Raw genomic sequence first — 14,746 nt, forward strand, 5'->3', positions numbered from 1 at the left:
AGGTCACTGGTTTTGAGCATTGGAAAACTTGCCAAATTTAAATGATTGTGAGATTTTCGAGGACCTCAGTTTGCTTAGATGCAGTGGAATGATCTGATCCCCGGAAGGTGATCCACTTTGAATGATAGGGATGTTCTAGGTTTATTAAATGCCAAACTATTGAGGACATGGCCTTTTCTTTATCTTTGGGAAATTTGAGGTGGGAGGGGAGGGGTTGGTCAGCATCAGAACTAAGGGACATTGGAGGTTGGTCTGGAAGAACCAATAATAACACAGGTATAGGGCAAGGCTCAATCAGAATCTCAAAAACACAACTCACAGGGCAGAGCAAGTAAAAGGCCAAAAACAGGGAAGGAAATAAAAATAAAAACATATGCAAACACTAGATGTAAATTCAGTTCAATACATTTAGAAAAATATTTTTAAAACCCCAACACAGCATTCAAGTTCATGCTGCATCAATATGGCCGACTGATTTTTCCATTCTCATCTGTGGAGTGCATTTCAACATAGCTGAAGGTAGGGTTATCAATTCCATCATCTTCCTTCTTGTAAGATTGAGGATTTAAAATTAGTTTCTCCTAAAAGAAATGTTAACTGATTATATCAATGCTTCAAGGATGGTTGGTTTTCATCTGTGTGTTATTATCTCCCCTAGGGTGGATTGCAACCCCTACATGAAGTGGTGTGGTAGTAAATGTTTAACAACCTGCTCTCCAAAAAAAAAAAAAGTACTAATGCAGGCTTTTCAGTTTAATCTATATTATTAACATTTTCTGCAACACATTCTTAAAATAATCAACAATAAATAAAGCCCTGGTTTATAATGTCTGCCAATTTCCAAGGCAGATATTCTCACATTGGAAATTTAAGCCAGTAGAAACTTTCTCCAGCACATCTCTGCCTTTATGTGCCTTAATAGGTGGTCTTTGTGAACTGCTTTGATCACAAAAGATCACCTCCATCCTTCTGGTGATGAATCTCTTTGAAGTTAACAAGGTTGGCCTTGGATGACAGCAAAACTGTCAGTAAACCCATATTCGAAGCCATTCCAGAGGGGGAGATTTAAATTGAGAAACCAGATAGTTACTGTGGGGGGCTGGGAGGGAAGGGGGGAAGACTAAGAAAACGATTCAGAAAAAAAAAGTTGATGTTCTTCTACAGTAAGTCAATTCTCAAACTAAGAATTTAAATGAACTCATTTTAATTAATTTTAATTAATTAGTTAATTAATTAGAATTCTTAAAAGGACGGTGTTTATCCACCATTGTCTTTGAGAACTCAAAATCTCCTCCCTACCATAATGAGCTACTGAGGGTGGATTCTAAGGGAAGAATGGCAGGAGAAAGAAAAGGAGAAGCTGTGCATATACATAATTTCAAATTATGAGCCTCTACTTCTTTGAGAAGTTCTTTAAACTCATTTCCTATCCTAATAAGAGAATAATACAAAACACACAAGTATCATTAAACATCACAAAAGTTCTTTTACAAAGAGATATTCTCTCTACTTATAATTTGGCCACCCCTTAATTTATTGGGGAGGGATCCAAATTTGTGATTTTATTGGTGTAGGGGATTCCCATTGAAGAAATTCCCTCTACCAATTCAGATCTTCAGCTGCTCTGCAACTTTACAGTTTTGGAGACCTGCCTTGGCCACTGAGAAGGTAAAAGACTTTGCTAGGGTCACTCTCCCAACATACATCATGAGCCCATGTCTTCCTGTCTCCAAAGCTGGTTCTCTCCATTATGATATGCCATGTGTTTCCATACCCTTAATATATGATTTCATAAGTTGCTATGACTAAAAGAAACCATCATCTGATAGCCAACTTCCTAATGATAAACCTTGTAAATTTGCCTTTGTTGTTGTTGTTTGTCCTTCCTTATCGAAAAGGACCATGACATCAGAGTGATGTCATGATTTGTACTGAATTGGACTTAAGTGAGGGAGGGCAGTGTAAGGTCACCAACCTCACTCTCTCCTCCAGAGCCATCTGAGTCCAGTGGCAAGATATATATCAGGATGACTGGAGATGGCCCTGGATGTTTACAGAAATCAGGGTTAAGTGACTTGTGTCTGAGGTGAGATTTGAACTCATGTCCTCATGACTCCAGGGCCAGTGCTTTATGTACTGCCCCACCTGGCTGCCCCTATAAACTTGGCTAAACTTGGCTTGGAGACTAGGCACCAAGCCTTCCATTATCAATAAAATCTGCATGAGTTCTCATCCCATTTGGCACAGTCTTTAACCAAGGTCACCTTCACTTCGATGGAATGAAATTTTGGTGGAGCTATCAGAAGATCATTACTTGTCCCTTTGCCCCATATTTCCAGAGGAGAAAAAGCCATGACATTATTACTGTAAAATGCAGGTGTCTACATAACAAAAATGAAAGGCAACATACCCTCTTTAAAAAGTCAAAGTTGGATAAAAAATCTTCTTTGGTTAGAAGCAATCTATCGTCTAAACTCTGTTTTCTTCCTCCTGAAAAACATAGATGTTGTTTGCATTTTTAGAAAACAGAATTGCAGTTATTAGTCTGTGAAATAAAGCCAATTTTGGATTTCTAATCCCAAAAGAAATTTGTTACTCAATTAAATCTAGTGGGTTTGTAGGTATTAATGTGGATGTGGGGACGCATGGGATGAATTTCTAAATACTAGAGAGCACAGGCACTTCGCAACAGTGGGTGTTGTCTTATATAATATATAATATAATTTTAAAAGTAATTTGTTACTTTGTTTTCCAAAACTCATGGAATAGTTTGAACCTTCTGAAATACTTGTGAATATTTTGTCTTGGGTGCATGCTCCCAGATTATTTTCACTTTGAAGAAGTTAGAAATACTACATTCACTGAGCATAATTTGCCTAGCAGGAATACTTTGCAATTTATCCCTCTTTTTTTTCCAGCATTTTCATAACTCTTGTTTTTCCTAGTTCCTTTAAACTTTTTTAAAGTGGTTTTAAGAGATTAAGTTAAAATCTAACATGATGTTTTACTTCAGGTTTTTATAGGGGTCTCAGAGACTTTATTTTACTTTTTTAAACAGCTCCTAGATTGTTAATTAATTCAGTTCATGCCACTACAATGTAAACTTGTTGTATTTTAGGGCAGAGACTGTCTTGTTTGCTTGTATTTGTAAGCCTGTTGCTTGGGAACATAATAAGCACTAAATTAATACTATATCTCTCACAGAAATAATTTATATATTCTACTAACAAAACTGTAGCAAAAATAATCAACACAAGTGACTTTTAATTGCTATGTAAATGTTATTTCAAATGACAATAACTAGAAACAGGTACCTGTTAGGAGACTAACAATGATTCCTACAAGTAGAGTGACCAAGGTCCCAATGGTATTGAACTACATAAATGATAAGGAATACCAGTTATCCATTTTGTTAATTAATTCAGTTCATGCCACTAAAATGTAAGCTTCTTATATTTTAGGGCAGGGACTGTCTTGCTTTTCTTGTTTGTATACCTGTTGCTTGACAACATAGTAAGTACTAAATTAATACTTTATCTGTCAAGGGATAATTCATATATTCTACTAACAAAACAGTAGTAAAAGTAATCAACACAAGTGACTTTAAATTGCTATGTAAATGTTACCTCAAATGACAGTAACAAGAAACAGGTACCTGTTAGGAGACTAACAATGATTCCCACAAGTAGAGTGACCAAGGTCCCAATGGTACTGAAGTGCATAAATGATAAGGAATACCAATTATCCATTAGGGGAGTTCTAGAAGGAAAACAAAGGGCTTTGTTATTCATTTGTCTGTGGGTGTGTGGCAAGAGTCAGGCAAAAATCTACATGTTCTAAAATAGCTCTCTTCCTGGTGGCAAAGAATTGGAAATTACAGGGATACCCAATGTCCAAACAAGTTGGGGTATATGATTGTGATGGAATACTACTGTGTTATAATAAATTATAAGCTCAATGAGTTTTGAAAAACATAGAAAGACTGGCATGAAACAATGAAGAGCAAAATGAGCAGAACCAAGCGGGCATTGTATATAGTAATAGCCATATTGTTTTAACAAAAAAAAATGGAGGGTGAGCAGCTAGGTGGTGCAGTGGATAAAGCACTGGTTCTGGATTCGGGAGGACTTGAGTTCAAATCCAGCATCAGACCCTTGACACTTACTAGCTTTGTGACCATGGACAAGTCACGTAACCCTCATTTCCCCACCAAAAAAGAAAAAAAAAGATCAAATTCAAAAAGAAAAAAAAAGAACAACTTTGAGCAAATAAGTTATTTTGTCTATTATAAATATCCAAATTAACTATAAAGGACATATGAAGAAAGATGCTATCTGCATCCAGAGAAAGAACTGATGAATAGAAATATGTATAGAATGATTTTACATGTGTGTATATATATATATATGTATATACATATACATATACTACATATATATACCTATTTGTGTCAAATGGTAGCCATCTCTAGGGCAGAAGGGGGAAGAAAAAAGAAATTTACATAATAATTTTGTTGTATATTTTAAAGGAATAGCAAATTGTGCCTAGAAAATTTGCAGTTTCATATGCAATCATCTTTATTGTACTATATTATGCTTGTTTTATTCTATAAATTAAAAATAAAATACATTTTTTTAAAAGAGTGAAGTATAAATAAGCCATGTGCTCCCATGGAATCCATTAAGTCTTAAGGAACTGAGAAGAAGGACCCTACCCTTTCAGGTGGGTGTCCCTGTGTGGAATTGATTGGGGAACATAGACAGGATGAGGAGGCAGGGATACCCTGGGATCTGCACGGTTGGAAGGTATTCCAACATACGATGCCAGGTCCATTCAAGTGTTTAAGCATCGTCAGCCTAAAGCATATGCCAAAGGATTATAGATCTAGAGCTAGACTGGGCCCATAGACATTATTGAGTCTGATCCTGTCATTTTACAGGTGAAGTCTAGAGACCTTAAGTGACTTATCCAATATACACAGCTAGTGAATGGTATAGCAGAGATGTAAACCTAGGACCTGTGACTCAAATCCAGTAATGTTTCCAGGAGTCTTCTCTCTTCTTCCTATCTCTCATGTAGTGTGATTTTTTAAAGTAACATCATAAAACTTATTTCAATACCTTTCAGCACTATGAACTTGAAAAGGACTTGTAGAAAATGGTGTTTCTGTGGTTGAGTTCCAGTTTGCCTGGTGGTGGAAGTCAGTTATGTTACAGCCATAGGTATTGAGGCTTAGTGGTAAAGTCCTCTCTGGAAGTGGGGGATAAAGCTGAGCTCCAATTCCAATCCAAAGGGAAATGACAAATCCAGCAGTGAGCCCTACAAATGCTCCCTGCAAAACAGAAGTGCTTTCGAGAATCAAGAAATTGGTTGGTTATTGTCCTTCATTCTCTAGGATTATGGGATTACTTAGCTGTATAAATGTTGTATATATGTTGAAGATCACTTACATTTATTGTCCTTCATTCTCATAGAAGACCATATCAGATTTCTTACCATCTCTGGGAGGGGGGAGGGAATGGAAGGAAGGATAGAATTCGGAACTCAAAATTTTTTTAATTTAAAAAATTGTTTTTAAATGTAATTGGGGGAATAAAATATTATTTGAAAAAGGAATAGTTATCCTTGAAAGGTAAAAGGAATGAGGGGAATATTGATCACAAAAAGGCCAACTTCCTCGCAAAAGAGGTGCTCCAAAATGAAGTGACCTGCCTTGGAAGGTAGTGGGTTCCCTCTCCCTAGAGATTTGCACACAAAGGCTTGATCATCATTCCTTGGGAAAGTTGGATAGGAGATTTTGTTGGACTGGTGTGGATAGGACAAGATAGCCTCTGATGTCTATCCCTTCTAACTTGGAAATTCTGTGACTGGGAAATTCAGTTGATGGTTACACTAACTATATCCAAACAAATTCATCTTCCCTTCCTAACCAGCTGCTTCTCACAAGTTCCTTAGTTCTGTCAATGGCAGGATTTGATCAGTCACCCAGGCTCAAAACCTTGGTCATTGTTAGATATAATAGGATGTAAACTCCTTAACAATAGGGATGCATTTCATGTTTGTATCATGTGAGCTTAGTAGAGTTCCTGGAATTTATTAAGCACCAACTGTGTGCCAGGCACTGTGTTAGATGCCCAAGAGTCAAATGCTCATTGAACTGTAATGGTACACAGATTACTAGGTGAAAACCTTGAATGAGTGGTTACAGGGGCTCTGACTGTTACACTGGGTGATGTTGGGAAAGGTACTTAACCTGATAGTCTCAGCTTGGAATTTGTAAAATGAGGAGCTGAATCCTGACTCTAACTTCCTACCTCTATGAACCTGAGGAAAAAACTCCCATTGGCAAAATGAAGCTAATCAATCACTTTACTTTTGCTGCAATTTCCTCATGTGTAAAATGGAGATGATAATAGTACCTACCTCCCAGGGCTGTTATGATGATAAAATGAAATACTACTCATAAAGCATTTTGGAAACCTTAGCACATTATATAAATGCTCAGTATTATTATTTTTACTATAAAAGTATTTAATTATTTTGCAGTTACATGTAAAGTTAGTTTTCAACATTTTTTTCCTTCGTTTTTTTTGCAGGGCAATGAGGGTTAAATGACTTGCCCAGGGTCACACAGCTAGTAAGTTGTCAAGTGTCTGAGGCCAGATTTGAACCCAGGTCCTCCTGACTCCAGGGCTGGTGCTTTATCCACTGCCCCACCTAGCTGCCCCCTCAACATTTATTTTTATAATATTTTGAGTTCCAAATTTTTCTCCCTCCCTTTTCCCTCCCCCCTCCCCAAGACAAAAAGCAATCTGATATAGGTTATATATGTACAATCACATTAAACATATCAGGATTATTATTAATGTTAATGTTGTTGTTTTCCTACTTACCCTGTAGGTTAGCTGTGAGAAACGAATGAGATAACATATATGAAAAAAGTAAGATTGATGTTGTTTAATTGTTTTAGTCATGTCCAACTCTTTGTGACCCCATTTGGAGTTTTATTGGTAGAGAAACTAAACTGGTTTGCCATTTCCTTCTCCAGGTCATTTTACAAATGAGGAAACTGAGACAAATGAAGAGTTAAGTGACTTGTCCAGGGTCACACTAGGAAGCTAATAAGCATCTGAGGTCAAATTTGAACTCAGATCTTCCTGACTCCAGACCCAGTGCTCTATCCACTGAGCCACTTACCTGCATTTGAAAAAGTAAGAAGCCCTTCACAAATGTAAGATTAACTAGTGTCATGGCATTGTGGAGAGAGAGGGCCTCTGACTTGCACCCAAGTGATCCTTCCACCACCCCACAATACCATTGCTTGAAGTGAAGCATTTCCATGATGACCTGCAGAGGTCAAAGGTGTCACTGTCATTGGCAGCAAAATGCTGGACATTGAGGAATTTGCAACATCTGATTAAAGGTCAGGGTTGTGGGACATGCATGGCTTGGAGTTGGAGTGAAGCCCCTAGATGGTAGCATGATAGTGATGATGGTGGTGGTGGTGGTGGTAATAAGCCAGCATTTAGAGGATGGTTTGAGATTTACAAAGTACTTTATAAATATTATTTTACCTTCATACATCCTGGTAGGTAGATAATATTAATAATTCCTATTTTACAGAAGAGGAAATAGAGGTTAGATGACTTGTCTGTGGGGGCAGCAGGGAAAGGTCACACAGCTAATAATGGATAGAGTGCCAGGCCTGGATTCAGGAGGACCTGAGTTCAAATCCAGCCTCAGATACTTATTAACTGTGTGACCCATGGCAAGTCACTTAATCCTATTTGCCTCAGTTTCCTCATCTGTAAAATGAGCTGGAAAAGGAAAGGACAAGTCACTCCAGTATCTCTGCCAAGAAAACCCCAAATAGGATTACAAAGAGTTGGACACAATTTTAAAAAATGAACTGAATGAGCAACTACCAATATTTAAAAGATAGAAAAAGATGGTGCACAGATATTGTTGCTGTTTAACGTGTATAAATATGATTTCCACTAGCTTTTTGCCTGTAGGACATTAAAATAATGGAGGAGAAGAGTAGAAGGTGTACTGACCTGTGAGCCAAAAGACATGAATTTGAACCTATATTTGATCACTTGTTATGCATGAAAGTTTGGGGAGGCTGAGTAAGCTGTCTAAGCTTCAGTCCCCTCATCTGTGATAGGAGAGGGTTGGTCTAGATCAGTGGTGGCAAACTCAAATACAAAGGATCCCTACAGGCTACAGATTGAATTTTAAAATATGATAGTATCCATATTTTATTACATTTTTATTTATTTTGTTAAATATGCTTACAAGTGGGAGTGGGATTGAGTACTTAACACCTCTGGTTTATATGATGTATAAGGAATCTTTCAGCTCTGAATCTGCAATTCTAAGATTCCAAATGGGTCAGAAAAGCATTTTTAAACTTCCAGAAAAGCCACTGGTATGAGCTATCATGGGTTACATTTTTACCAATGAAAAAAATGCTAATTTCCATTGCACTTTAGATAAAGACTTTAGATTCGCTTTTATCCTTTATACTTACCATTGAGTTGACAAAAGGGGCCAAGATGCCCAGAGAAAACAAACCCAAAAGGGGCCCACCAATGATACCAAAGATACTGAGTGCTGCCTAAGAACAGAATTAAAAAGTCACAAATTAGTTGCAAGAGGCCCATTTTCTTTTGTTCTTTTAATTTATTTTGTATTTTATTTTCCCCCAATTACATGTAAAAATAAATTTTAATATGCATTTTAAAAACTTTGAGTTCCAGGGTTCAGCTAGGTGGCACAGTGGATAAAGCACCAACCCTGGATTCAGAAGGACCTGAGTTCAAATCTGGCCCCAGGCACTTGACACTTACTAGCTGTGTCCCTGAGTAAGTCACTTAACCCTCATTGCCCCACCAAAAAAAACAACAACAACAAAAAACTTTGAGTTCCAAATTCTTTCCCTTCCTCCCTACTTCTCCCCCTCATTAAGAAGGCAAACAATTTGATATAGGTTATACATGCGTAGTCATGCAAAACATTATTTCCATATTAATCATTTTTTAAAAGAAAACATAGACCCCAAAGTTAAAAAAAATGAAGAAAGTAAAAAAGTATGTTTCAATCTGTATTCAGACACCATCAGTTCTTTTTCTGGGAATGAGTAGCATTTTTCATCATAAATCCTTCAGAGTTTTCTTGGATCATTGTATTCCTGAGAATAGCTAAGTCATTTACAGCTGATCATCTTACAATATTACTATTACTTTGTACAGAGTACACTTCACTTTGCATCAGCTTATGTAAGTCTTTCCAGTATTTTCTGGGAGCATCCTGCTCATCATTTCTTATAGCACAATAGTATTCCATCATAATCACATATCACATTTGTTCAGACATTTCTCACTTAATTGGCATCCCTTCAATTTCTAATTCTTTGCTACAAGAAAGGAGCTGCTATAAATACTTTTGTACAGATAGGTCCTTTGCCTTTTTGTTTTTTATCTCTTTTTAGATACAGAACTAGTAGTGGTATTATTAGGTCAAAGGGTATGCATGGTTTTATACTGCTTTTGGCATAGTTCCAAATTATTCTAGAGAATGGTTGAATCAGTTCACAACTCTACCAACAGTCTATTAATGTCTCATTTTTCCCACATTCCTTCCAACATTTGTCATTTTCCTTTTCTTTCCTATTAGACAATCTAATAGTTATGAGGTAGTACCTCAGAATTATTTTAATTTGCATTTCTCCAATCAAGAGTGATTTAGTATGTTTAATGTTATTGTACATATATAAACTATATACTGTTACTATATATTACTGTCTTGGGGAGGGAGGGAGGGGGAGGGAGGGGACGGAGGGAGAGAAATTTGAAACTAGAAATCTTATAAAAACAAATGCTGAAAACTATCTCTATATGTAACTGGAAAATAATAAAATACTTTTATAATTTTAAAAAGAGTGACTTAGAGCATTTTTCATATGGTTATAGATAGCTTTGGTTACATCATCTGAAAACTTCATTTCTTTTGATAATTTGTCGATTGGTGAATAGCTCTTATTTTTATAAATTTGACTCAGTTCTCAATATAGTTGAGAAATGAGGCCTTTGTCAGAGAAACTGGCTTCAATTTTTTTGCAATTAAAATTATTAACTTTATTTCTCTCTGTCCTATTTCCCTCCTGTTTATTATATTCTCTCTCTTGTTACCATATCCCTCCTCAAAATGTTTTGCTTCTGGCTACTGCCTCCCCCAATCTTCCCTCCCTTCTATCACCCCTCACACACACCTTCTCTTGCCCCCTTTCCCTCCTACTTTCCTATGAAGTAAGATAGATTTCTATAACCAACTGAATATGTATGTTATTACCTCTTTGAGCCAATTTTGATGAGAGTAAGGTTCACTCACTTCCCCCCCAACCTCACCCATCTCTCCCTCCACTGGATAAGCTTTTTCTTGCCTCTTTTATGTGAGATAATTTACCCCATTCTACTTCTCCCTTTTCCTTCCTCTCAATGAATTCCTCATTCTCACCCCCTTTATTTTTTCAGATATCATCCTTTCATATTCAACTTACTCCTGTGCCTTCTGTCTATACATACTCCTTCCAACCACCCTAATAATGAGAAAGTACTTAGGAGTTACAAAGTATCATCTTTCCATGTAAAAATATACAGTTTAACCTTGCTAAGTCTTTTATGATTTCCCTTTAAGAGGCCCATTTTCAAAAAATAGCTAGGTCTCTGATATGGGGAGGAAACAAAAGGAGAGATATACTAATAGTCTGGCTTTCTTAAAACATGAAAAAAGGGTTTATGGAGTTCAGTGAATATAGGTGTGCTGGTAAATGTTTAACAACTGGCACTCCCTCTCCCTTTCTCTTTATACACATATATGTATATATACACACATATATACATGTGTGTATGCACATATATGTGTATACATATGTGTGTGTAGCCTATGGAAAAGATGTTAGCTTCATGGAATTATAGAGACCAAGTTGAAACATAGCAAGGGAGATTTATACCATGAGTAAGACAAGAACTCATTCATGAGGATAGAATAGTCTAAAAATGTAGATCCTGAGAAATAGGTTCACAGTGGCTGGCACATAGTGGCCCATAATAAATGCTTATCAATTAACTGACTAACTGACAGGTGACACTAGAATCAATGAGGATGAATCTGGATATAATGGAATCATAGAAAACTTGACAAATGGCATGGCTTGGGCCAAAGGGCTATAGCCCTTTGTCCTACTTGCTATTTGTTGCATATAATATACCATCTTGTGGCTAAATAATAACTGAGGAAACAATCCAAGATATACTACTTGTAAACAGAAATGTAAATACGTCAATGGACTCTCCAGTAAGTCCAAGGACCCTGAATACAATGTGAGACAAATTTTATATATTAAAAACAATCAAATAAGAACATTTAATTAAAAGAAACCAATCAAGAGGATACGAGCCAGCATACAAAGTTAGGTGATCTGATTTCTAAGTGGAGAAAAGATTAGGGGATTTCCAAGTTGGGAGTGGAGAAGAGTGAGTTTTGGTTGAGTTGGGAGGGGGGTAAGTAGGTTTCAGGGTCTTTCTTTTTCTAGAATTAAGAAATGCTGATTAATTGCAACCACCTGCATTTATGAAACAATAGATGGCTTATACCATCTAATTTCCCATGGATGGTTTGCAGAAAAACAACAAGATAGAGAATAATACATGTGGCAGCACAAGATGGACCCAGTGTTCATGAGATATAATCTAATTGTTTCTTTCAATTCCCACACCCAACCAACGTCATTTTGTAATGGGTCTTCACTCTATCTTGTCAATCTCACGATTTGGGGTCTTTGTACTAACTGCTCCCCATTCCAGAAATGCTCTCCCTGCTTCCTTCAAAACTCAGCTGAAATCCCATCTTCCTCAGAAAGCTTTTCTCTGGTGCTCCCCCTCCCAACCCCCCAGATAGTCCTTTCCCACTAAGATTGCCATCCTTCTGTTCTATATATGTTGTATGTACAAGATAATTACATGTTGTCTCACCATTAGAATGTGAGCACCTCAAGGATAAAGGTAGTAGTTTCCCCCTTTCTTTGTATCCCCAACACTTAGCAAAGTTCCCAGAATATAGCAAATACTTAATAAATGTTTCTTGACTGACTAAGTCACTGATTTTGCTGTTTGATTCCCAGCTAGGCACTTAATTTCTCTGACCCTCAGTTTATTATGAAAATAATGGATGCTTCATCTGAAAAATAGAGAGATTGTATTAGATGACCTCCAAAATCCAAGACAACCTTCTCAGTTCTAAATCTCTGATCCATTTATACAAAATAGATTTAGCATCGTTTTTAGAATTCCTAAAAACAGAATTGGAAGGACAATAGAAGCTTTGGAATGTAAAGCAGATTTAGATTCAACCTTAGGAAAAATTTCCTAATCGTTGTTGATCATTCCTTTCAATTTCATCTGACTCTGTGGATCTTTGTCCATGGGGTTTTCTCGGCAAAGATCCTGGAGTGTTTTGTCATTTCTTTCTCTAGAGGTTAAATGACTTGCACAAGGTCACATAGCTAAGAAGTTCCTGAGGCTAGATTTGAACTCAGGTCTTTCCCCAGAGGTCCACCACTGCATCACCTAACTGCCTCTCCTAATCATTAGAGCTGTCCAAAAATGGGATAATAGTGAGTTTGCCTTCACTCCAGGTCTTCAAGCAGAGAATGAATTCAATACTGAATTTATTAGCCATGTTATAGCTGTACAGGTTGGTCTGGAATGACTTCTGAGGTCTCTTGAAACTCAGATTACAATACAGAACCATAGGTGTTCAATAGAAAGGAAAGTAGTATATTTAATATTTTTGCTTAGGATCAGAGAGTGATGATTGACTAACCAAGAGTTACAATGTCACCATGCATATATGTCAGTGATGGAAAAGAGGAAACGAATTCTAAGTATCAGGGGTAAAGTAAATGATCAATGGCTAAATTTGACAAATAGTGACCACCAGTGTTAGCCATAAACATAGACAGAAAGACATGCTTGGGGCAGCTAGGTAGCACAGTGGTAGAGCACCGGCCCTGGAGTCAGGAGTACCTGAGTTCAAATCCAGCCTCAGACACTTATACTTACTAGCGTGTGACCCTGGGCAAGTCACTTAACCCCAATTGCCTCACTAAAAAAAAAAAAAAAAAAAAAAGACATGCTGCCAGAAGCCACTCAGGTATCTTTGCCAAGAAAACCCCAAATGAGGTCATGACTGAACAACAACTAGATGATAGGATGGCCAACAATATTTGTGATTTCTGAGGCCATCCCAAGGTTCCCTTTAGCATCAAGGCTCCAATTTTAACAAATGATCAGGATTAGCTTTCCAGTTATAAAAAGCCATTCCAACAGCCTGAGTGAGTAAAAAAATACAGTATTTCAAATATAACTTGTTGCAGAGGCACTTCAAATTCAACATGGCCAAAACTCTGTTTCCTCCCAAATCTGCTCCCCTCTTCCAAAATTTGCTATTTCTGTTCAAGACACCAACATTCTTCCACTCTCCCAACTTTGTAACCTCAGCATGATCTTCAATTTCTTCATTCTCCCTTACCCTATGTGTCCAGGCAGTTGAAAAATCTTGCCATTTGTACCTCCATAACACTTCTTACATTCGACCCCTTTTTTCCATTCACACACCTACCACCTTAGCTCAGGCTCTCATCATTTTCCACAAGTGAGTTATAATCTTGTCACTCTCCTACTCAAGGAACTCTAGGGGTTTCTTATTGAATTAAAAATTATTTGGCTTAATTTGTTAAGTCCTTCACAACTGGACCCCAACCTACCTTTCCTGCCTTGCTGGACATTATTCCTATAGTTGAGCTAAATGGTCTTCTCTTCAGCTCCCATCTTGATGCACTTTGCACTGGCCCTAAATGTACTTCTCCCCTCCACCTCCTAGGGCATCCCACTTCCTTCAAGAGGCAGTTCAACTACTGATGTCTACACAAAGCTTTTCCTGATCCCCTCAGCTCCTCATGCCCCCCTCTCCCAAATTACCTTGTGTTAAACTGCTTTATAAATATCTACTTTAGTATTTGTCCTGTATACACTTATATGGGAACTTCCTTCTCCTTTGAAGAGGGAATTGTTTATTTGTATTAGAATTCTCAGCACCTGAGCATAATGCCTCATGCATAGAGGGCCCTTAATAAATGCTTCTTGATTGATTGATGATTAAGGTTTAAAAAAAGACACATAATTATAACTAACAGGACTGCAGGAAGTCTACTCTTACCTGTAATAAAACCCCAACGAGAGATGCCAAGGCTGCCATCCCAATGCACAGAGCTCCGTACAACACACCTGGGGGGATAGATTGAAAGTCAGTCAGGCTCAGATCCTGATGTACCTAATTAATATTTCCAATGGAATCAATTCATCACAACTTTCAAGCAAGTAGATAATCAGACTGGGCCCAAGGACGGCCAGAGAGATTAAAGCAGGCAAAGGGGTTAAAAATGGGATGTTGTTTCCTATCAGAAAAGCAATGTGCAAAGTTGATAAATAAACCTTGTGCTGTACTTAAGGATTAGTTGAAACACTAGAGTATGTTGAGTAAAGAATACCTGGAATTAACTGTGGAGATCATAAGCCTATGGACTATTATTAACCTAATCCTTCACAAACATTTGTGCTTAAGGAAAACCTTATATCACTTTTTTTTTAACTTATATCACCAGTAACAGAGTTCTTCTATGCAG

The 14,746-nt window shown here is 37.2% G+C and overlaps 1 protein-coding gene across 1 annotated transcript in view; it reads right to left on the bottom strand.

Moving 5' to 3' along the window:
* Positions 1-458: 458 nt before the first annotated feature.
* LOC122729041 (sodium-coupled monocarboxylate transporter 1-like) overlaps positions 459-14,746 on the bottom strand; it is a 34,708-nt gene continuing 20,420 nt past the window's right edge. Inside the window, exons 10-15 of the mRNA XM_043967708.1 lie at positions 14,281-14,348; positions 8,534-8,620; positions 5,121-5,332; positions 3,656-3,759; positions 2,411-2,490; positions 459-581 (exon numbers count right to left, since the gene is read on the bottom strand). Coding sequence (XP_043823643.1) covers positions 459-581; positions 2,411-2,490; positions 3,656-3,759; positions 5,121-5,332; positions 8,534-8,620; positions 14,281-14,348 — 674 coding nt within the window. The remainder of the gene's footprint in view (positions 582-2,410; positions 2,491-3,655; positions 3,760-5,120; positions 5,333-8,533; positions 8,621-14,280; positions 14,349-14,746) is intronic.

Source organism: Dromiciops gliroides, chromosome 5 (assembly GCF_019393635.1).
Source record: "Dromiciops gliroides isolate mDroGli1 chromosome 5, mDroGli1.pri, whole genome shotgun sequence".
NCBI classification, from domain to species: Eukaryota; Metazoa; Chordata; class Mammalia; order Microbiotheria; family Microbiotheriidae; genus Dromiciops; species Dromiciops gliroides.